General features: G+C 42.4%; 3 protein-coding genes across 3 annotated transcripts; all 3 read right to left on the bottom strand.

Annotated features, from left to right (window-relative positions):
* Nucleotides 1-2,194: 2,194 nt before the first annotated feature.
* Nucleotides 2,195-5,132, bottom strand: LOC310856104 (tubulin alpha chain-like; the record flags this gene model as incomplete). Its single annotated transcript, XM_083761326.1, has 3 exons — nt 2,195-3,635; nt 3,725-3,873; nt 4,904-5,132. The coding sequence occupies 3 exons, from the start codon at nt 5,130-5,132 to the stop codon at nt 2,661-2,663; spliced, it is 1,353 nt and encodes a 450-aa protein (XP_083617452.1). The 3' UTR covers nt 2,195-2,660.
* A 3,616-nt stretch (nt 5,133-8,748) lies between these two features.
* LOC310856261 (tubulin alpha chain-like) lies at nt 8,749-10,917 on the bottom strand (the record flags this gene model as incomplete). The annotated part of the gene is made up of 3 exons (XM_083761569.1): nt 8,749-10,184; nt 10,276-10,424; nt 10,689-10,917. 3 exons carry the CDS (start codon nt 10,915-10,917, stop codon nt 9,210-9,212), a joined length of 1,353 nt encoding a protein of 450 aa, XP_083617695.1. The 3' UTR covers nt 8,749-9,209.
* A 4,699-nt stretch (nt 10,918-15,616) lies between these two features.
* On the bottom strand, nt 15,617-17,548 carry LOC310856260 (tubulin alpha chain-like; the record flags this gene model as incomplete). Its single annotated transcript, XM_083761568.1, has 3 exons — nt 15,617-16,846; nt 16,960-17,108; nt 17,320-17,548. 3 exons carry the CDS (start codon nt 17,546-17,548, stop codon nt 15,869-15,871), a joined length of 1,356 nt encoding a protein of 451 aa, XP_083617694.1. The 3' UTR covers nt 15,617-15,868.
* Between the last annotated feature and the right edge of the window lie 4,997 nt (nt 17,549-22,545).

Raw genomic sequence — 22,545 nt, 5'->3', positions numbered from 1 at the left:
TTACGATGCTGTTATATCAGAACCAGACTAAAGTAAAACGAGTCATAACTGCTCTTGCACTATCTAGGTCGGGGGGGGAGGGGCTGGCATACACTTCCTGATCCTGAACTCTAAGATCCTGAACCTTTACCGCACCTCGTTTCCCAAAATGAAAGATAGTCCTCTCTGCTCTCACGTGTTAGCAATTTTATCGGGAAATAACATTTAAGCGACGGTTTGAAACGAGCGTTTAAATCGCTTGTTTAGTTTTGTGTGGAGACTTCCGGGTGGTATTTAAAATACAACGCAGAAGAGTGATAAATAATGTATGGTACTTGCGACGAAGGAGAAGAGACGATTTAAACGCTTTGTTTCTAGTTATCCATAGCGTAGGGGGGCTCAGAGTGGCCTCTTTTGTGTGCGGAAAAAAGGTAAAAATCGGTACTGCTGCCATGGCCAGATTGACCACTGTTAGGTCGGCATTAGCTCTGGTCCGCTAGGCCGGCATAAGAAGCGGGACATCAACTCAAACCATTTTGTCTCGTCATTTCAGACAAGAAAAGCCTGAGGGTGTCGACGTAGAACATTCTCGCGCTCGAGTATGATAAGCAATATATGACAGCTCATAAGGCGGGAATGGGAAACATAACTGTTTGTTTTTTTGGCGGAGGGTAATTAACTTTAGCATTTAAAACAATAAGTTCTTAAACATAATCGTTCCATATCTGATCATTCAATTCGACCACAAACACACAACTTGGCAGGTCTTCTATAACATCGTATTTCATATAAACAGATAGCCTTAATTAAAAGCAGCATAACGTACGTCTTCATAAACTATTCAAAAAGTGTCAGATCGTAGTTAGTTTGTGACAAAAAGCATTTTTGTTTAGAATAGATCACAATCCCAAAACGATACATTTCTTTGTAAGCCCTAAAAGACAGCTGAGAAAGAAAGACTGCGATTTTACTCACCATTTTGTGCTGTTTTTTCGTTATTACACCGATATGCTGAAACGCACCCTGTTATGTTGAGTAACTTCAGCGGTATGACTACTTGCCTTTCTCCAGTACAGACCTTACAGTTTGATTTCAAAAGTCTCTCTTCACGATTGGCTGCGGTGATCACGTGTACTCATCAGCCATTGGTTGGTGAGTACATTTAGCTATTTAATTTAACTTATAAAACGTTGTAACCAGTTGACACCGAGACGAGGAATTGGGGATAATCTAATGCTTTACGTTTAGAATAAGTACCGCACCATCATAGTTTTAAACTGTTGTTTTTCTTATTATTTTGTAATAACTTTATTACTATCTAATTTGGCAACCTTGCATAGTAGATGGCAAGAAATAAACCTTTATTCATCCCTGGGGAGGGTGAAATGAATGTGTCATATTATAGCAAGCAGCAACAGATAAATCCTCTGATGAGTCTGACTCTATTCTCAGCTGCATTAGAGCCCTGGTCCCTGACTCCCTGCCCCTGGTGGAAAACAACCTTATGGGTAGAAAGCTTCATGGGGTGGTGGTTGGTGGTGTATCAACGACATCCCATTTGAGGTCAGGGTCAGGTGGTGGACACTAATGTACTTGTTTTGTATAGTTTTTACCTTGTATTTTGTCTTACTTTCTGTGTTATCTTATTGTTTTGTTACTTGTCAGTATTCTGGCTAACTCCTAATATGTATTTATACTGTATTCCCCAACTGTAGGCTGCCTGCCATGTTCATTAATGTATACTGTCCATCTCAAATAAAGTAATAGTTCTGCACGGTTACTGACTTTTGTTTAACTTGGCATACTATGGTTGTACATCGTTAGCCTAGAGTCCAGTGGCTCTCAAATGAGCACCTGATTCCAGGACTGAAATTTCAGGCATTTTAAGGATAACTCAGCACATTGATCCAGATACTCAATAGACCTATATTGATTCTCATATTCACTAAGATAACTTGCTGACTGTAAATGTACAACCAGTCATCAGTTCCGAGAAACATGGCTCCCAACAGAGCCTGTGCCTCTTCTGTCTCTTAAAATCGGTATTGAAGTACACATAATTTAAGGAGATTTTCATTATACATAGTAAAAAAACACACATACGGTATGATTTTCATTTTCGACATTGCATTCAACAAGTTTTTGAATTGAACATACACTGTTGCATTATGTAAGGTTTGATCTTTAGTGGCAAAATAGTGCACAGTACTACACATTGAAGCTTGATACAACTTTATTGTTTCCACCTGTTAGTACATTGAGTTTTATTTTTCAATTTGAAATAAGAATGTACTGAGCAACTCCTGTGTGAAAGTGCAACATTTTTCTGACAAAGAGCTTGCATGTATTGCCAAGACTCCCTGGCTGAATACAACTTCAAAAAGTAACTAAGGATAAATAATAAGAAAACTCAAACAGACAATATTTTGGAATGTGAACATTTCAGTTGCTGTGGCATTTCGCTCTAAGTGTAACACAGGCTCTCATGTCTTAACAGTTAAACAGACAATCAAAGTAACATTTTGGCCAAAGCAATGCCCCTCAGTGCCAACGACTAAATGTCCTTCTAGTATTCAGAATTATTATAAATATCCACCGAACATGAAAAACATAGCAGTAAGTAATTTGATGTCATGTTAATGCAAACGGCTAACTGGAAATAATGTATCAAGCATGGCCTTTTAGTACTCTTCTCCTTCATCCTCCTCTCCGACACTGTCAGTGCCCACCTCTTCGTAATCTTTCTCCAGGGCGGCCATGTCCTCTCTGGCCTCAGAGAACTCTCCCTCCTCCATGCCCTCACCAACGTACCAGTGGACGAAAGCCCTCTTGGCATACATCAGGTCGAACTTGTGGTCAAGACGAGCCCAGGCCTCAGCGATGGCTGTGGTGTTGCTCAGCATGCACACTGCTCTCTGGACCTTGGCCAGGTCTCCACCAGGAACCACTGTGGGAGGCTGGTAGTTGATGCCAACCTTGAAGCCAGTGGGGCACCAGTCCACAAACTGGATGCTGCGTTTGGTCTTGATTGTTGCGATAGCAGAGTTCACATCTTTGGGCACCACATCTCCACGGTACAACAGACAGCAGGCCATGTATTTACCATGACGAGGATCACACTTCACCAACTGATTGGCCGGCTCAAAGCAGGCATTGGTGATGTCAGCAACCGATATCTGCTCATGATAGGCCTTCTCTGCAGAAATGACTGGTGCGTAGGTGGCCAGGGGGAAGTGGATACGAGGGTACGGCACCAAGTTGGTCTGGAACTCTGTGAGGTCTACGTTCAGGGCTCCGTCAAAGCGCAGGGAGGCAGTGATCGAAGACACAATCTGGCCAATTAGCCTGTTGAGGTTGGTGTAGCTTGGCCTCTCAATGTCCAGATTCCTGCGGCAGATGTCGTAGATGGCCTCATTGTCCACCATGAAGGCACAGTCGGAGTGCTCTAGGGTGGTGTGGGTGGTTAAGATGGAGTTGTAGGGCTCCACTACAGCAGTGGACACCTGGGGAGCTGGGTAGACGGCAAACTCAAGTTTGGACTTCTTTCCATAATCGACAGAGAGCCTCTCCATCAGCAGGGAAGTGAAACCAGAGCCGGTACCACCACCAAAGCTATGGAAGATGAGAAACCCTTGGAGGCCAGTGCACTGGTCAGCCTGAAAAAACAAATATGTGTCTTTAGTCAGCTTAAGTTAGCTACACAAGCTAAGCAGTTAAATTAATAAAACATGATCAGTACTCTCACCAGCTTGCGAGTTCTGTCCAGAACCAGGTCAATGACCTCCTTGCCGATGGTGTAGTGTCCACGGGCATAGTTGTTCGCAGCATCCTCCTTTCCTGTGATCATCTGCTCAGGATGGAACAGCTGGCGGTACGTTCCTGTACGCACCTCATCTGTGATTGTGAATGGAGGATTTAAAAAGTAAGGAAATAGTTTATAGTTGTTTGCCATTCCTTATATAATTTTGGCCCCAACAATACTGTCAATAATTATTATTTTTAATTACCGTAATTTCCGGACTATAAGCCGCACCTGAATATAAGCCGCACCAGCCAAATTTAGGGAAAATCCCATATACAAGCCGCACCGGACTATAAGCCGCAGCTACGTTAGCTCAGAGCCTGAGATGGCTCTGCGTTAACTGTAAAAATCCATAGATTAGCCGCACCGTTGTATAAGCCGCAGGGTTCAAATCATGGGTAAAAAGCCGCGGCTTATAGTCCGGAAATTACGGTACACCCGTGTGAAGTGAGGGGCGCTATATTAAAGTCTAACTCATGTTGCTATGATTAGGTGATGTAATGATGATGTAAAACAAACAGTGTCAAAACAAACATTAAATTATCTTTATTGTTAATGGCATTTAATGTTTGTGTTAGGGACAAGATGATGTAAATTTGCCCTTCATTGGCTTTTTTAAAACAAAACATTGAACTGAAAAAAATATTAAACCTCTCTTCATTGTCAATGGCGTTTTTAAAACAAACATTGACCTAAAAACAAACATTAAACCTCTCTTCATTGTCAACTGCGTTTTTAAAACAAACGTTGAACTAAAAACAAACATTAAACCTGTATATAGCCTCAAAAAAAAAAAAAAAAGTGAGGGGCGCTCTTATAAATCGTACATACTATGCTATTTTGCTTAGACACTGACTGACGTAAAATTCTCCATTCATCGTCAATAGGAATTTAATGTTTGTGTAGAACACAAATAGACACTATGCCTATTTTCTCAGACACTATGATGAAATATTCTCCATTGTCAATGGAAATGTTTGTGTAGGACAAAGTTTGTGAACATACACTAAAAGCTGGATATAGTAGGGGCTAGCGCCCCTCAAAAATAAACCTTACTAGAGGCATTTATGAATGTTAACCTCTATTTGGGGATTGTGTAGCAAGGGATTGAAGGATACTGACCAATGACGGTGGGTTCTAGGTCAACAAAGATGGCTCTGGGGACATGCTTTCCTCCTCCAGTCTCGCTGAAGAAGGTGTTGAAGGAGTCGTCTCCACCACCCCTAGTTTTGTCACTGGGCATCTGGCCATCAGGCTGTATGCCATGCTCCAGACAGTACAGCTCCCAGCAAGCATTGCCCATCTGGACTCCGCATTGGCCCACATGTATAGAAATACACTCACGCTGCATAGGAAGAAATTAACCCAAATTAAGACTAGAAAGGGGTACTAACACACTAGTGGAGTGGAGGCTGGAGCTCCATGACATTGACATTTGTAGCATACTTGAGTTGACAAACACACACACACGAATGTAGGATGAGGAGTGTACTTTTTTATTTTTACTACAGTCGAGGTGCTGCGGGTCCTGGGCCCGGCAGAATGCGGGCAATGGCAGAAAAAGTCACATGACGAACTAGAGCTATAAAGCTCAGTACATACGATCATTACGATGCTGTTATATCAGAACCAGACTAAAGTAAAACGAGTCATAACTGCTCTTGCACTATCTAGGTCGGGGGGGGGGAGGGGCTGGTATACACTTCCTGATCCTGAACCAGCCTGGCTCCTATACCGATTTTTACCCTTTACCGCACCTCGTTTCCCAAAATGAAAGGTAGTCCTCTCTGCTCTCACGTGTTAGCAACTTTTATCGGAAAATAACATTTAAGCGACGTGTTGAAACGAGCGTTTAAATCGCTTGTTTAGTTTTGTGTGGAGACTTCCGGGTGGTATTTAAAATACAACGAAGAAAAGTGATAAATAATGTATGGTACTTGCGACGAAGGAGAAGAGACGATTTAAACGCTTTGTTTCTAGTTATCCATAGCGTAGGGGGGGGGGGGGGTCAGAGTGGCCTCTTTTGTGTGTATGATGTACGGAAAAAAGGTACAAATCGGTACTGCTGCCATGGCCACCGTTAGGCCGAACAACAACTGGAACAGGGCATAAGAAGCGGGACCTCAACTCGTCATTTCAGACAAGAAAAGCCTGAGGGTGTCGACGTAGAGTCGTAGAACATTCTCGCGCCCGGGGGGAGGGGAATTAACTTTAGCATTTAAAACAATAATTTCTTAAACACAATCGTTCCATATCTGATACATTCAATTCGGCCACAAACACACAACTTGTCAGGTATAACATCGTATTTCATATAAACAGATAGCCTTAATTAAAAGCAGCATAACGTACGTCTTCATAAACTATTCAAAAAGTGTCAGATCGTAGTTAGTTTGTGACAAAAAACTATTTAGTTTAGAATATATTTCTTTTTAAGCCCTAAAAGACAGCTGAGAAAGCAAGACTGCGATTTTACTCACCATTTTGTGCTGTTTGGTTATTACACCGATATGCTGAAACGCACCCTGTTATGTTGAGTAACTTCAGCGGTATGACGATTACTTGCCTTTCTCCAGTACAGACGTTTGGTTTTAAAAGTCTCTCTTCACGATTGGCTGCGGTGATCACGTGTACTCATCAGCCATTGGTTGGTACGGAATACTAACTGCGTAGTTGCATGAATTATTTATTACACTCCAAACAATAGGTGGCAGCAGTGTGCACAAAGCCCGATTCATACTTCGTCGCACAACGGTACCGCGCGTAGAAAATAGCCTCTGCGCTCGGCCAGAGCCATGATCTAGGGCGGCTACTCTATGGCGTATGGTTATTTAATTTAACTTATAAAACGTTGTAACCAGTTGACACCGAGACGGGGAATTGGGGATAATCCAATGATTTACGTTTAGAATAAGTACAGCAGCGTCATAGTTTTAAACTGTTGTTTTTCTTATTATTTTGTAATAACTTTATTACTATCTAGTAATTTGGCAACCTTGCATAGTAGGCTAGATGGCAAGAAATAAACCTTTATTCGTCCCTGGGGAGGGTGAAATTAATGTGTCATATAGCAAGCAGCAACTCTGATGAGTCTGACTATTCTCAGCTGCATCAGAGCCCTGGTCCCTGACTCCCTGCCCCTGGTGGAAAACAACCTTATGGGTAGAAAGCTTCATGGGGTGGTGTAACGTCAACGACATCCCATTTTAGGCCAGGGTCAGGTGGTGGACACTAATGTACTTGTTTTGTATAGTTTTTACCTTGTATTTTGTCTTACTTTCTGTGATATCTTATTGTTTTGTCACTTGTCAGTATTCTGGCTAACTCCTAATATGTATTTATACTGTATTCCCCAACTGTAGGCTGCCTGCCATGTTCATTAATGTATACTGTCCATCTCAAATAAGTAATAGTTCAGTCTTGGGAATGCTCATGAACAATAAACTTGGGCCTGTACTGAGGGCCCTGTACAGTGTACACAGGAAAGGGACAGAGAAAAAAGTTCTTCCCAGATGCTCAGGTATTCAACTTGTGTGACAGTCTGCTGCAGTCCATGGCCCTTTCTGAAACCAGTCCCTTGAATTGAAGTGCTCTCTGGAGGTTCCCTCGTCAGGTCAGGAAGTGCCCCTCCAGCTTAATCAAGTTCCCTTGATTAGGGTGCTGGGTAAAAAAAACAGTTTGGAAATACACTCGCCCTCCTTGTGCAGAAACAGGAAACAGACACCATTCGTTGCCATGGTTACCATCATGCAATTGTGTTACCTGTTATTTTGTTTGTACAGTTATATTGCATTGCATCGTGTATGTTTGTGTGACATGTGGATTTCATTTATATGGAAAAAAAGAAATACAGCGTGACTGTCAAAAATGACATGTCATATACATCCATGGTGTTTATAAATCATTGTGTTACTTAAAAGTTGTTGTTTGTGTTGTTTCATTTATAGTTTTTCACGTGGGGGGTAAATAAAGAGCCCTTGTGAACATCAGTTGGAGCGTTGTCTATTCTGCATCAGATGAAGATTGTTTAGGAGGAGTTTATCATTTATTTGTGGTGGTACTTCCATTTGTAGGTCGCGGTTTCCATGCGGACAGAGAGGAGGGCTGCACAAGGCAATCTGTAATAGTTAAGTGTCCTATAATTTGCCGTGGTATGTTGTGGGTAACGATAACATCCAACACAAGGGATGCCAACCAATCAAGCATACAAGGAATTCTAGCTGTTGATGGAGTTGAATTGAATAATCTGGAGGTGGTTGCAGAGGGGTTGAGAGCAAAACTGGAGACTATTTTGGAGAACCCCTCCCATTCCGAGCTAGATGAGTAACATAAATCCGTCCTCAGCACACTAGAGCAACATGACCGCTCATGTGACATTCACCTGATCAGGCTCCACAACAAAGTTGGAACCACCATTATGAGAACTTTAAGGCATGGCTGCACGGTTACTGACTTTTGTTTAACTTGGCATACTATGGTTGTACATCGTTAGCCTAGAGTCCGGTCTCCGGTGGCTCTCATTCAGCGTGTAAAAACAAATGTTGAAAGAGCGCCTGATTCCATTTTAAGGATAACTCAGCACATTGATCCAGATACAGTAGACCTATATTGATTCTCATATTCACTAAGATAACTTGCTGACTGTAAATTTACAACCAGCCAGTTCAGAGGAGAAACATGGCTCCCAACAGTCTGTGCCAGTGCCTGTCTCCTAAAATCGGTATTGAAGTAGACATAAACACACATACGGTATGATTTTCATTTTCCAGACATTGCATTCAACAAGTTTTTGAATTGAACATACACTGTTGCATTATGTAAGGTTTGATCGGTATTGAAGTAAACATAAACACACATACGGTATGATTTTCATTTTCCAGACATTGCATTCAACAAGTTTTTGAATTGAACATACACTGTTGCATTATGTAAGGTTTGATCTTTTGTGGCAAAATAGTGCACAGTACTACAAGCTTGATACAACTTTATTGTTTCCACCTGTTAGTACATTGAGTTTTATTTTTCAATTTGAAATGTACTGAGCAACTCCTGTGTGAAAGTGCAAAATTTTTCTGACAAAGAGCTTGCATGTATTGGCAAGCATCCCTGGCTGAATACAACTTCAAAAAGTAACTAAGGATAAATAATAAGAAAAATCAAACTGACAATATTTTGGAATGTGAACATTTCAGTTGCTGTGGCATTTCGCTCTTAAGTGTAACACAGGCTCTCATGTCGTAACAGTTAAACAGACAATCAAAGTAACATTTTGTCCAAAGCAATGCCCCTCAGTGCCACTGACTAAATTTCCTTCTAGTATTCAGAATTATTATAAATATCCAACGAACATGAAAAACATAGCAGTAAGTAATTTGATGTCATGTTAATGCAAACAGCTAACTGGAAATAATGTATCAAGCATGGCCTTCTAGTACTCTTCTCCTTCATCCTCCTCTCCAACACTGTCAGTGCCCACCTCTTCGTAATCCTTCTCCAGGGCGGCCATGTCCTCTCTGGCCTCAGAGAACTCTCCCTCCTCCATGCCCTCACCAACGTACCAGTGGACGAAGGCCCTCTTGGCATACATCAGGTCGAACTTGTGGTCGAGACGAGCCCAGGCCTCAGCGATGGCTGTGGTGTTGCTCAGCATGCATACTGCCCTCTGGACCTTGGCCAGGTCTCCACCAGGAACCACTGTGGGAGGCTGGTAGTTGATGCCAACCTTGAAGCCAGTGGGGCACCAGTCCACAAACTGGATGCTGCGTTTGGTCTTGATTGTTGCGATAGCAGAGTTGACGTCTTTGGGCACCACATCTCCACGGTACAACAGACAGCAGGCCATGTATTTACCATGACGAGGATCACACTTCACCAACTGATTGGCCGGCTCAAAGCAGGCATTGGTGATGTCAGCAACCGATATCTGCTCATGATAGGCCTTCTCTGCAGAAATGACTGGTGCGTAGGTGGCCAGGGGGAAGTGGATACGAGGGTACGGCACCAAGTTGGTCTGGAACTCTGTGAGGTCTACGTTCAGGGCTCCGTCAAAGCGCAGGGAGGCAGTGATCGAAGACACAATCTGGCCAATTAGCCTGTTGAGATTGGTGTAGCTTGGCCTCTCAATGTCCAGATTCCTGCGGCAGATGTCGTAGATGGCCTCATTGTCCACCATGAAGGCACAGTCGGAGTGCTCTAGGGTGGTGTGGGTGGTTAAGATGGAGTTGTAGGGCTCCACTACAGCAGTGGACACCTGGGGAGCTGGGTAGACGGCAAACTCAAGTTTGGACTTCTTTCCATAATCGACAGAGAGCCTCTCCATCAGCAGGGAAGTGAAACCAGAGCCGGTACCACCACCAAAGCTATGGAAGATGAGAAATCCCTGGAGGCCAGTGCACTGGTCAGCCTGAAAGAAAAACACACAATTGTCTTAAGTGAGTTAAACATACACAAGGTACACAGTTAGCCAAGAACAACCTCATCATCTGGGCGCTCACCAACTTGCGAGTTCTGTCTAGGACCAGGTCAATGATCTCCTTGCCAATTGTGTAGTGTCCGCGGGCATAATTGTTGGCTGCATCCTCCTTGCCGGTGATCATCTGCTCAGGGTGGAACAGCTGGCGGTATGTTCCAGTACGTACCTCATCTGTGAATGAAGGTTTCAAGGAAACAGTTGACAATCATTACTCCTTTATTTTTCTTCTAGGAACATTTTAAACAGTTTAGTTTAAAGTTGTTTGGGTCATTTAATTTTGTCCCAAACAATAATAATATTTTTTTTAAACGTCATCTTACTAGAAGTAATTAAAAAGGTTCACATCTGGGAATTGTGGGCTCAGGTAGTAGCTGCAAGATATTAATGATCATTTATTATTTCGATAAATGGTTAATTTTCATTAGGGCTACTGACCAATGACAGTGGGTTCCAGGTCGACAAAAATGGCCCTGGGGACGTGCTTTCCTCCTCCAGTCTCGCTGAAGAAGGTGTTGAAGGAGTCGTCTCCTCCACCAACAGTCTTGTCACTGGGCATCTGGCCGTCAGGCTGTATGCCATGCTCCAAACAGTACAGCTCCCAGCAAGCATTGCCCATCTGGACTCCGGCTTGGCCGACATGCATAGAAATACATTCACGCTGCATAGGAAGAGGTAAATGAAACAAAAATGACAATTCTGAATTGTGTGACAGAAAGTATTGCTGTTATAGATGAGAAGCATCGTCAAAAGTCCTCTTTCTTATACAGTCTAGGTCAAACACTTCCAGAACGATGCTGCTATTGCCATTTTGTCCCTTTTTATTACAGTAGCAGATGAAGAGCACCTTCAGCCACACTCATCGTCCCTCCTTGGCACAAGACTGAGGGTCCTTTGTGGTGGTGGTATCAAGCTACATAACCACGGCCTCATATATTTTGTTCTCTCCTTGGATTAATGACTCCTGCTCAACTCTGTACATTTTCTCATGTACATCACAGTAGTACACGAGCAAATGTCATCACATAAACTGTATTATGTATTTATTTTGCATACTGACTGGCAATAATGGCTTCCAATTTTTGGGGGAGGTATCCTATTTAACAAAAAAAAGCCCCAAATCATCAACCCCAAATTTGAATGGCATACTGAGGAGCGTCGCAGAGACAAAAGGGATTTAACTTTTATAACCCTAGGGGGGGCACCGCAAATGGACACAGTTTGCAAAAGTAGGTCGGGCGTGAGTCAGCAGCACATTCTCGCGATATCTAGAAACACCGCGGACGGACCATGCAATCCTGTAAGTATGACGCTCACGTGAGGTGGTGACCGCGCCCAAATGAGACCGGAAGTGAGTACCATTTCGTACTAGGCGGGGAATCATTCGGGGAATGGGCTCTATTGTCTAAAATATCAAGGATCTTTTGTAGAGCCTACTTGGCCTTCAGGACAAGTTTATACGCCCAATTTACACTCCACTGTACGACGGTGTACCGTGGTACAATTAAACTGGCGGCACATCATAGCAGATCGGAAGGCGCCGCGGGAAAGACATTTACAACAATTGTTCCATATTTTCACGATACATTTTCCTCCAAAAACCAAACCAAACTTTTTGATAATTATTTCATCCTCTATAATAGCATTGTATTTAATATACAGACCTAGCAAAACGTAATATCTTCATAAACTGTTAAAACGTCACTTGTGTAACATTTAACACACAGGGATGGAGGGATGGGGGGGAAAAGATGAGGGATGAGGGATGAGGGATGGGGGAAAAAAACCTCGGCAATTTGTGACATTTTAAAGCTTTTGTTTGCAAAAGATCGTTCCAAAACAAAACATTTCGATGTAGACAGAGACAGAGAAATAAATATTGTGATTTTACTCACCATTTTGTCTGTTTGATTATTACTGATTAAGTACTGAAATGCACCCGATTATGTTGAGTCACTTCAGTGAAATGACTTCATCCAGGATGGAGTTCGAGAGACTCGCTTCACACTGGAACACTGATTGGTTGGCGAGGTCACATGTACTCATCAGTCATTGGTTGATACGTAAATCTAAATCCCAATTTATACTTCATCGCAGGGCGGTGTCGCGTGCCTCACGAGTAGCAGACCTACAAGCTCACATGGCGTTGTATCCGCGACGCGTTGTGAACTTGTAGGTCTGGGCACGCGACAGTCGACACCTTCGTACGATGCAGTATAAATTCGGTTTAATTTGTCTGCATGATGACGTGGGACTTCTTTGTGACACTGCAAAACAGCAGATGGCAGCAGTGTGCAATAAGAGTGTAATACCACAGCGTAGTAACCGTAGTTAGTTAGTTGGTACATTCACGGGGACGTCCATGCTTTTAATTTAGGTTTGAATGAGATGTAAATTGTACTTAATTTGTTTTTATTTATCTTTATCCTTTTGTTGCTGAACATGTGCCTGTCCTCGGTGCTAATAACTTTAGGCCTATTATTCCTTTCGATTTGAACAACCTTTTGTGAGATAATTAGCTTTATTGATTTGATCCACATATCCCCAGGGGAAATTCAGCCTGGTGTCATTGCAGCAACTGCAGTGAGAATTGAGAAATGAATATCAGTGAATATGAGAATGAATTATGCACAGTCTGTCAACACCACAGACAGTATACCTGGATGAAAATACACGTAAATCTATCAACAGTCTATGAATGCATATAGGCCTAAGTAGTTTCTCGTCAGTTATCCTTAACAAGCATATCTGTCAAAGTTCTGAAATGTATTTTCTTTCCTTTTCCTTTTGTTTCTCATTAAAAAAAGAATGTATACTGTACCAATTGTATAATAATTTATAACCTGTTCTTAATAAAAAACGTGTTCTTCTGAAATGTACATCCAGTCCATGTGAAAATGTGCCAGCATCCATGCAGGAGTGAAGCAGATATTGCAGGTTCCAAGTTCTATGATCAACTCGGTTGTGGAGCCTGAGGGCTACTGGCACAAGAGGACTGGTCAAGACACTTTGTGGTGTGCCGAGGACGGATGAGTGTGGTTGAATGTGGTCCTCATTGTCACAAGCTCATCATTGAATAAAGATGGGTTCTGCAAGACAGCATTCAGCTTCTTCCTCATCCTCCCCTCCGCAACAACCTCCAACCTCCAGTTCAACTCCAACTCCAACTATTAAGTCAAGTCAATTTTATGCATAGAGGCTAGAGCACATTTAAAAACAACCAAGGTTGATCAAGGTGCTGGACAGCATAACAAAACATATACAGTATACAAATATGACACTATTAAAAAGAGGAGCATATACTCTTTTGCACTCCAGCCCAGAAAATACATTATACGTATCTGTCGGACTGTTGGAGACTGTGGGGAAACATTGGCGAACCATTTTCATGTTTTCTGGAGTTTCCCTTCTGTGATTCCAAGTGTCCACAGTGTCCTAGGCTGGAAGCAGTTTTTGGTGTTGACATTCCTTTTGATTTTAAAACCATGTATCTTGCAGATCTGGAAGGACTTAAATTTGCGAAGCAGGATCAATATCTACTGAGGGTATTGCTGGTGGCATCCAAAAAAGCCTTAACAAAAAAGTGGCAAACAAACTATAAATGAATGGATTGATTTAATCTATAGTATATTTATTATGGAGAGAATTACATTCAGCTTTAGAGGTCAGGTTGAAGTCTTCACAGATAACTGGTTTAGATGGATTACTATACCATAAGACCTGACTTTGTTTAAATTCAGTTAAATCTGTTTAACCAGGCTGTAGAAGCAGATGCACCAGATGTTTGAGGTACTTTGTATTCTGATCATCAATAGAGAAGAGAGGCAGATATCTCCCGTTGTGTGTATTGTACGTATATTGTCTTGTTTTGTTTCTGTTGTATGTATTGTCAATTGTCATAGTCGTTTCGTTTACATGTATTTGATAAAACAAATCAATAAAAAGTAAATTGAAAAAGAAAAAAAAGAGGAGGATACAACAACACTGTGATGCAAAATTATATTTTGAGACGAGACAAGGCATTTGGGTTTTAAAAACACCTGTGTGAAGTGAGGGGCGCTAATATATTAAAGTCTAATAACTCATGTTAATTATAGGTGATGTAATGGTGATCTAAAACAAATGGTGCAAACACAAACATTAAACGCCATTAACAATAAAGAGACAAATTATGACGTAAATGACACATACATTATGACATAAAATGTCCCTTCATTGTCAATGTGTTTACAAAACAAACATTAAACCTGTGTATAGGAGGGGCTAGCACCCCTCAAAAACTATAGCCTTCCTCAATACCCACAGCTATAACCCCCCAACATACTGTGCCACAGACACTGGCTACATACTGACATAACAGGTGCCTGTTGCACAAGTTGAAGGACCTGTCCTCAGCCTCCTCTGGAAGAGCAGTTTGCTCTATCCCTTTCTAGTGTAGAGAGCCTCAGATTAATTGAATAATGAAGGACCCCAATGGAAACAAGCCATAATGCTTTCTTTGGTTTAAATCCTCTTAACAGACCTTGTATTGAACTGTATTTTGCTGTGCAAACGGTTTATAAAGTAGCAAATTAGCAAATCATGTGCTCAGCTACTACCCTGTGTAAGAATCAACGTCAATAGTTAATTGTGGAGTGCCCAGCACATCTGACAGGTTGCTCTGCAATCTGACCTAATTGATGACTGAGGAGGTAGTCTAATCCAGGCCACCAGGTGGTGGTCCACATGCACCACTGAGAGCTTTATTTTACCTTTCTACAGGTGGCTTTTAATGTTGAATTATGATATGAAAGGTGTGGCAAAAGTAGCACATTACACAACATTATTTCATTTATTCATGTCACCATTTCAAATACATTAGCCACAATTTAGGTTTGTATACATATACACATTAAATATACAGATTCACAGACCATGTTCCTATTATGGGTACTGCAAACAGAAATTCCTCACATAATTAAGGTAGGAACAAAGTTTGAGCTTTCTGTTATTCAGAAGCCTAAAGCAAGGTAAAGGCACTTCTCTTCAATCATTTCATTAAGATTACGGTAAAAAATCACACCTGTGTGAACTAAAGTGAGGGGCGCTAATATATTAAAGTCTAACTCATGTTGATTAGATGATGTAATGGTGATGTAAAACAAACGGTGCAAACACAAACATTAAACGCCATTAACAATAAAGAGAAAATTACGTAATGAGGCACATTATGACGTAGATTGTCCCTTCATTGTCAATGGCGTTTAAAACAAAAGTTTAAAACAAACTAAAACTAAAGACAAACATTAAACCTGTGTATAGGACGGGCTAGCGCCCCTCAAAAAACCCTACCAGTTTCAGATTAGGTATGCAAAAACAATGGATTCATGTTCATATTAGAAGAGTTAAGCTTTAATGCCACTTGCTGGGATTCTTTTACATACAGTTATTACATCTCAACTGCACATATATCAGTTACAGCTTGAATGCAAATGTTTATTCATTATTCATTATTCATTCATTATTGTACATCCAGGACTGTACAGACAGATTAAAATGTCAGATTAAGCACAAACGTGATTTAAATTATAAGCATCATGGTAAAGGAAAATGAACAGGAGGGTTATCTCAGTGTCCTTCTAGTACTCTTCTCCTTCCTCCTCCTCCTCTCCAACACTGTCAGTGCCCACCTCTTCGTAATCCTTCTCCAGGGCGGCCATGTCCTCTCTGGCCTCAGAGAACTCTCCCTCCTCCATGCCCTCACCAACGTACCAGTGGACGAAAGCCCTCTTGGCATACATCAGGTCGAACTTGTGGTCAAGACGAGCCCAGGCCTCAGCGATGGCTGTGGTGTTGCTCAGCATGCATACTGCCCTCTGGACCTTGGCCAGGTCTCCACCAGGAACCACTGTGGGAGGCTGGTAGTTGATGCCAACCTTGAAGCCAGTGGGGCACCAGTCCACAAACTGGATGCTACGTTTGGTCTTGATTGTTGCGATAGCAGAGTTGACATCTTTGGGCACCACATCTCCACGGTAGAGCAGACAACAGGCCATGTATTTACCATGACGAGGATCACACTTCACCAACTGACTGGCCGGCTCAAAGCAGGCATTGGTGATGTCAGCAACTGACAGCTGCTCATGATAGGCCTTCTCGGCAGAAATGACTGGTGCGTAGGTGGCCAGGGGGAAGTGGATACGAGGGTATGGCACCAAGTTGGTCTGGAACTCTGTGAGGTCTACGTTCAGGGCTCCGTCAAAGCGCAGGGAGGCAGTGATCGAAGACACAATCTGGCCTATTAGCCTGTTGAGGTTGGTGTAGCTTGGCCTCTCAATGTCCAGATTCCTGCGGCAGATGTCGTAGATGGCCTCATTGTCCACCATGAAGGCACAGTCGGAGTGCTCTAGGGTGGTGTGGGTGGTTAAGATGGAGTTGTAGGGCTCCACTACAGCAGTGGACACCTGGGGAGCTGGGTAGACAGCAAACTCAAGTTTAGACTTCTTTCCATAATCGACAGAGAGCCTCTCCATCAGCAGGGAAGTGAAACCAGAGCCGGTGCCACCACCAAAGCTATGGAAGATGAGAAATCCCTGGAGGCCAGTGCACTGGTCAGCCTGAAAGGAAAAGAAAGATAAAAGGAGAGGGGGAAAAAAAACACTTGCCTTTCAAAACTGACACTATACACAAGCCAAGCCGTTATCAAGAATAATCAAGTCAGAGCTCTCACCAACTTGCGAGTTCTGTCCAGAACCAGGTCAATGATCTCCTTGCCGATGGTGTAGTGCCCACGGGCATAGTTGTTCGCAGCATCCTCCTTTCCTGTGATCATCTGCTCAGGATGGAACATCTGTCGGTACGTTCCTGTACGCACCTCATCTGTAAATGGAAGGTTTTAAAGGAAACAGGTGACAATCATTTCATTGTGTTTCTTCAAAGTTTTGAAGAAAACAATAATAATTTAATAAAAACTAATTGTCCAATTTAACATTACTTTTGGTGTTAAGTAGCTGCCTGCAACTGGTAAATTGTTCATTTATAGTGATGCTACAATGATAGAATTAAGGTCCATTCATTAGGGCTTACTGACCAATGACAGTGGGTTCCAGGTCGACAAAGATGGCCCTGGGGACGTGCTGTCCCCCTCCAGTCTCACTGAAGAAGGTGTTGAAGGCGTCGTCTGCTACACCAACAGTTTTGTCACTGGGCATCCGTCCGTCAGGCTGTATGCCATGCTCCAGACAGTACAGCTCCCAGCAGGCATTGCCCATTTGGACTCCGCATTGGCCCACATGTATAGAGATACACTCACGCTGCATAGGAAGAAGTGAAAAGGAGCAAAAACGAATAAATTGAATTGATTGTACGACATAATGTAGCAATATAGCTGCTGGAAATGTTGCAATTACAATGCTGTTAACAAAGAAAGACTAATAGTCCGGCAGCCGACAGGCTTCTTTTGTTTAAAGTGGGAAATTTGGTATATAGTCTTTTTTATTGGCTAATATTGTCTATATACATACATTAATGAATCCACTTGCTGACTGGCTGTCAGTATTGAGCATGGGGGCATTTATCTTTCTTGTGACCCTACCATTGTCATGGTCTGCATACCATATCTCCCTGTCAGCCACCCCCACTCTCCATTCCTACCCTCAGTCATTGTCACACACCTGTTCCCACTCCATCCCAGCCCAGCAGTGCCATGCCCCTTTTCACACCTGAGAACATTTCCCCAATCAACCCACCTCCTATAAAGACTGGACTCATTACACACACAAACTGTGGGAACATAATCCTTTGTCCGGTGCGCAACCTTTCCTGGATGTTTCCTATGATTCGCCTGTACCTGGATTTCCGTGTGTTCTAAGGTTTTTGCATTTTCTGGACTTATGTGTTTTGCCTAGTTTTGCCCTTTTGGATTTTTGCCTTTTACTTTTGAAGAGTTTGGCCAAAGGGCTTTCCTGAGTTTACTTGTGCTTGCTGCCTTGTCTTGTAGCTAACCTGCTTTATTTTAATAAACCAGTGTTTGAAACTATACTCTGCTCTGCATTTGGGTCCTATCTCCTGCACACCGTGACAACCATTAATATGGCAGGCAAAATTGTCAAAAATGTCAAACTTTCCGTATGCTTTAAGTAGCATGTGACATGTCAAACTAGGGGTTTTTCATGATTCTGAATCCATTCCAAGCATTAGTTTTGCACAAAACACTCCCTGGGCTAAAAACAAATCATGACAAATGTGATGAGGTCAGCACAAATGTGATGAGGTCAGCACATGTTGGGCAAGTGGCTATGGCTGTTTTTAGCCCAAGGAGTGGATTAATGAATGTATGTATATATAGACAATATTTTAGGCCAATAAAAAAGACTATATACCAAATTTCCCACCTGTCCACCTCGGCTGCTGGACTATAAAATAATCGGAACTCACAAAGTCCTCGTCAACAAAATAACACAGGGTATGTTAATACATCCCATGCAGACAGTATTACACTAAAAGGCCATGTCATATTTAGTGTAGCAGACCCTGTATAGTACACAGTGAGCCTACAGCCTGATGATGATTAGCATAACTTAGTGCAGTAACACCTGCACAGGACACCCTATAGCCTATACTATATCAATATGGCTACTGTGGAAAAAGTCTACCGTTAACTACAACATGCTTAACTAAATCTAACACACCCATTATGGCTGATACAGGGGAAAATGCTAAATATATAATTTTGGCTTAAATGTTGTCTATAGCCTACTAGGCCTATACCTTTAAATAGTACACTGTAGCTAAGCTATATGATACATTTATAAATTAGGGCGTTACATTTAGTGTGTTTGTGAGCGCGAAACTGCAAGTGCTGACTAGGCCTATCCGTCTAAAGCCTACTATGCTTGGCCAGCGAGGCACACCAAAAATCTAGCAGCATCTATGACCTCATCGCTCGCTCACTCAGCATCAGCAATGCATGGGTGGGGTGGGTGAGATGGAGGTAACGCGAACCTAAATCTTGTCTAATAAAATAGTACCCTACCTACCCATTATTGTTTTTTCCCGGCATTTGCCTGAATTATATTCAATTTTCCTAATAGGAAAACGAACTACAAAATGTGAATGTTCCATCCCATGAAACGAAAGAATATATATTGACATGTTTAATAGTCGTAATCAATTTGTGACCAAATTAAAGCATTTTGCATTTTGGTTTCGAATAAATCACCACAAAATGAAAAAATAGAGAAAGAATTAAAGGACTTGATTTACTCACCATTTTGTCTGTTCGATGCTGAAACCCACCTCGTTCTGTTCACTCACCACGCACCCGCTTCGACTAGTCTGTTATCAATGGACAAGACCGCAGTTATCAGTTCGGATCACCACCGGCTGTATGACTTCCTCCAGAGAGGCTAGACGTGATTTATACTTCGTGGCGGCTGTGTCGCGCACCAAAAAAAGACGATCTACAAGTTGATTGGCTTGTAGATCGGCAATGAATCGCGACACTTGACTTGACTGCTTTCACAGTTTTATTTCAAACGTATGCAGTATGCACTGACTCGACTGGCTCTGGTTAGACTCACTGGGATTGCGGTTTGAGTTTGACGCATCTGTGTCTGTGTCTAGCGGATACGGAAACGATAGCGTGTGCGTGTGTCTGTGGCAGCTGTGCGTGTGCGTGTCCATGTGCGCGTGCGTGTGTGTGTGTGTGTGTGTGTGTGTGTGTGTGTGTGTGTGTGTGTGTGTGTGTGTGTGTGTGTGTGTGTGTGTGTGTGTGTGTGCGTGTGTGTGAACTTTCTGTTCTGGTTGGTCGAGGAGACAACTAATAATGATTACTAATAATGCTATTTATTAGACCTGCATGTGTCCTGCCTGTCAATGTCAAATGTGTATGGTCTGTGAATTATAAAGTTTATTTTGGCAAAATAAAGATTCTATCAAATGTTAAGTATAGCAGGCCTACTAGTAGTAATAACTAATAACTAAGAGTATAAGGACTGCCGCCTATTATACATTAATCAGAAGGAGTACAACATGGGGTTAAAATGGTGGGCCATTTACACAGTGGTAACACCAGGAGCATGTGGCAGGCAAATAACAGACTGCATAGATAGAGAACCCTCCCCAACAAATGCCTTCTAGTCTGTTTGACCCCCACCAGATGGAACCATGCTGGGGTCAGTATCACCTGAGGAGACGAACAGTACCAACATAAACTAGTCAGAGGCTACACCACCTGTGGAGGCCAGTACTTTAAGTTTAACCATCTTGGAGGATGATGTAAGGCTGATGGCATCCCAGGCTGTGTCCTAAAAGCATATACCGGTATATGCATTGCAAACCAGCTGGCGGGCATCTTTCCAACCTCTCGCTCTCCCAGGCCATGGCATGGGTCTCACAGGCTTCAAAATGATCACCATTGTGCCCTCCAATCAAGGTCACAACTCGCGTGCCTGAACCCCAATAGTCAACAAATGCTTTGAAATGAAAGGCTTTTGCCTCTGAGGATCCCTTGCAGTTTGCATAACATAATTTGATTGATTGATTGATTGATTGCTTGCTTTATTAACAGTTTACAAAAAGGTGCAGTGGTACGATTATACAAATGGTGCTAAAAGGATGACACAAAAAGGAGGGCTTGTTTCCATTGTGGTCCTGAATCAAACAGATCCACTGATGACACAATCAGCATGGCCCTTCAAACTACCCCCTCTCACCTGGATGACAGACAGCTGAGCTGAAGGACAAATATGTCCGTATGTTTGTTGTCCGTCCGTAGACTACACACTACAGCTCAGTTTTTTAACAAATTTGGTTCCGAGTTCCAACCAGGCTCGACAGCTAAGCTCAGAGACCTCCAGCTATACACCCAGCTGTGCATGGGTCTGCTAGCTCCTCCTGACCTTTCCTGAAATAACATAATTGTAATAAAAAACACCTTGAAGACCTTAACAGGAGCCCTCGTACAAGGTTTCTTTGACTATGCATCCACCTCTTGGTACCACAGCACCTCAAAGGCCCTTAAAACAAGGCTCCAGACCTCCCAAAACAAACTGGTCAGGCTCCTACTTGGCCTCACCCCCCGAACCCACCTCACCCCTGCCCACTTTGACAGGCTGGGATGGCTTAGGGTCGACGACAGAGTACAGCATCTTGCAATGGGTCTGGTCCACAAGATTCGATACACCACCAAGATACCCATGTACCTGTCTAAATACTTCCTTAATGTAAACGAAGTCCACACCCACAACACCAGAGGGAGTGCAACAAACCATGTACAACCCAGATTCGGCACAAACAAGGGACTAAATTATTTTCGCTCCTATGCCACCAAAATGTGGAACGCCCTACCAACAGTCATTAAGACATGTGAATCCCTTGACTCCTTCAAAACCGCTCTCAAAGGGCACCTACGGATGGCTGCAATTCGAAACTGGCCTCTGTAAAATCTGAATCCCCCCCCATTTCCCCTCACTGTATAATGTATATTTTCCCTTTTTTGCTTCCTATATGATGAATTCCTGTTCTGTTCTTTAGCTACATAGAAATGTCTATTTGTATGTCTCTAAATGTTTGTATGTCTCTAAATGTTTTGATGAATTGAACAATGTGGACCCTGTTGTAAACAAGTGTAATGCTTAATTGGGTCGTCCACTCACAGTTAACAGTCTTTGTATTGAGTTTGTGCTTAAAATGTACTGTCAATTCTACAAACTGTTAATAAATATTTCAATCAATCAAAAAAGCCCGACTGGCCATTGGATTTGGGCACCTAAAAATAAGCATTTCGTATATTTCCTATGTTATGCTATTTATTAAATTGTAAATGTATTATTATTATTATTATTATGTATTAGTAATACCGTTAATAACTAAAATAAATTGTTTTTGTACTTCACAAATAAGTGTATCAAATAAATGATAAATAACCCCCCCTTCTTGTTTACTGATATAACACGTACGGCACTGACGACGGCTGTACCACCTGTATGACACTATTGCCAGCCTCTCATCAGCTGCCCTGCATGACTGACTGAGTAGGTAAACAAAACAAAAGCATGTTTCCAAAAATCTACAGTCAGAACAATGGGGTCAGAACACACCCCCTTTATGATCGCGCGAAAATGTCAATATTCTAGTGTTACTACTTAGTACCAATCACAAACGTTTGCATTTGGAGTGGCGTTAATAATATCCAATGACTACATGTCTGAAGTTGACTGACGTTCATATTGACCAATCATGTGTGAAATCGTCTAGTGTAGGCGGGGTGATTTTTAACCGGAAGTGTACCTCCTCCAGGAAGCGCGACCAGTAA

This window comes from Protomyctophum parallelum (assembly GCF_964188405.1).
Source record: "Protomyctophum parallelum genome assembly, chromosome: 3".
In the NCBI taxonomy this organism is placed as follows: Eukaryota; Metazoa; Chordata; class Actinopteri; order Myctophiformes; family Myctophidae; genus Protomyctophum; species Protomyctophum parallelum.
The sequence above is the reverse complement of the archived record's forward strand: the minus strand, read 5'-3'. Positions and strand labels throughout refer to the sequence as shown.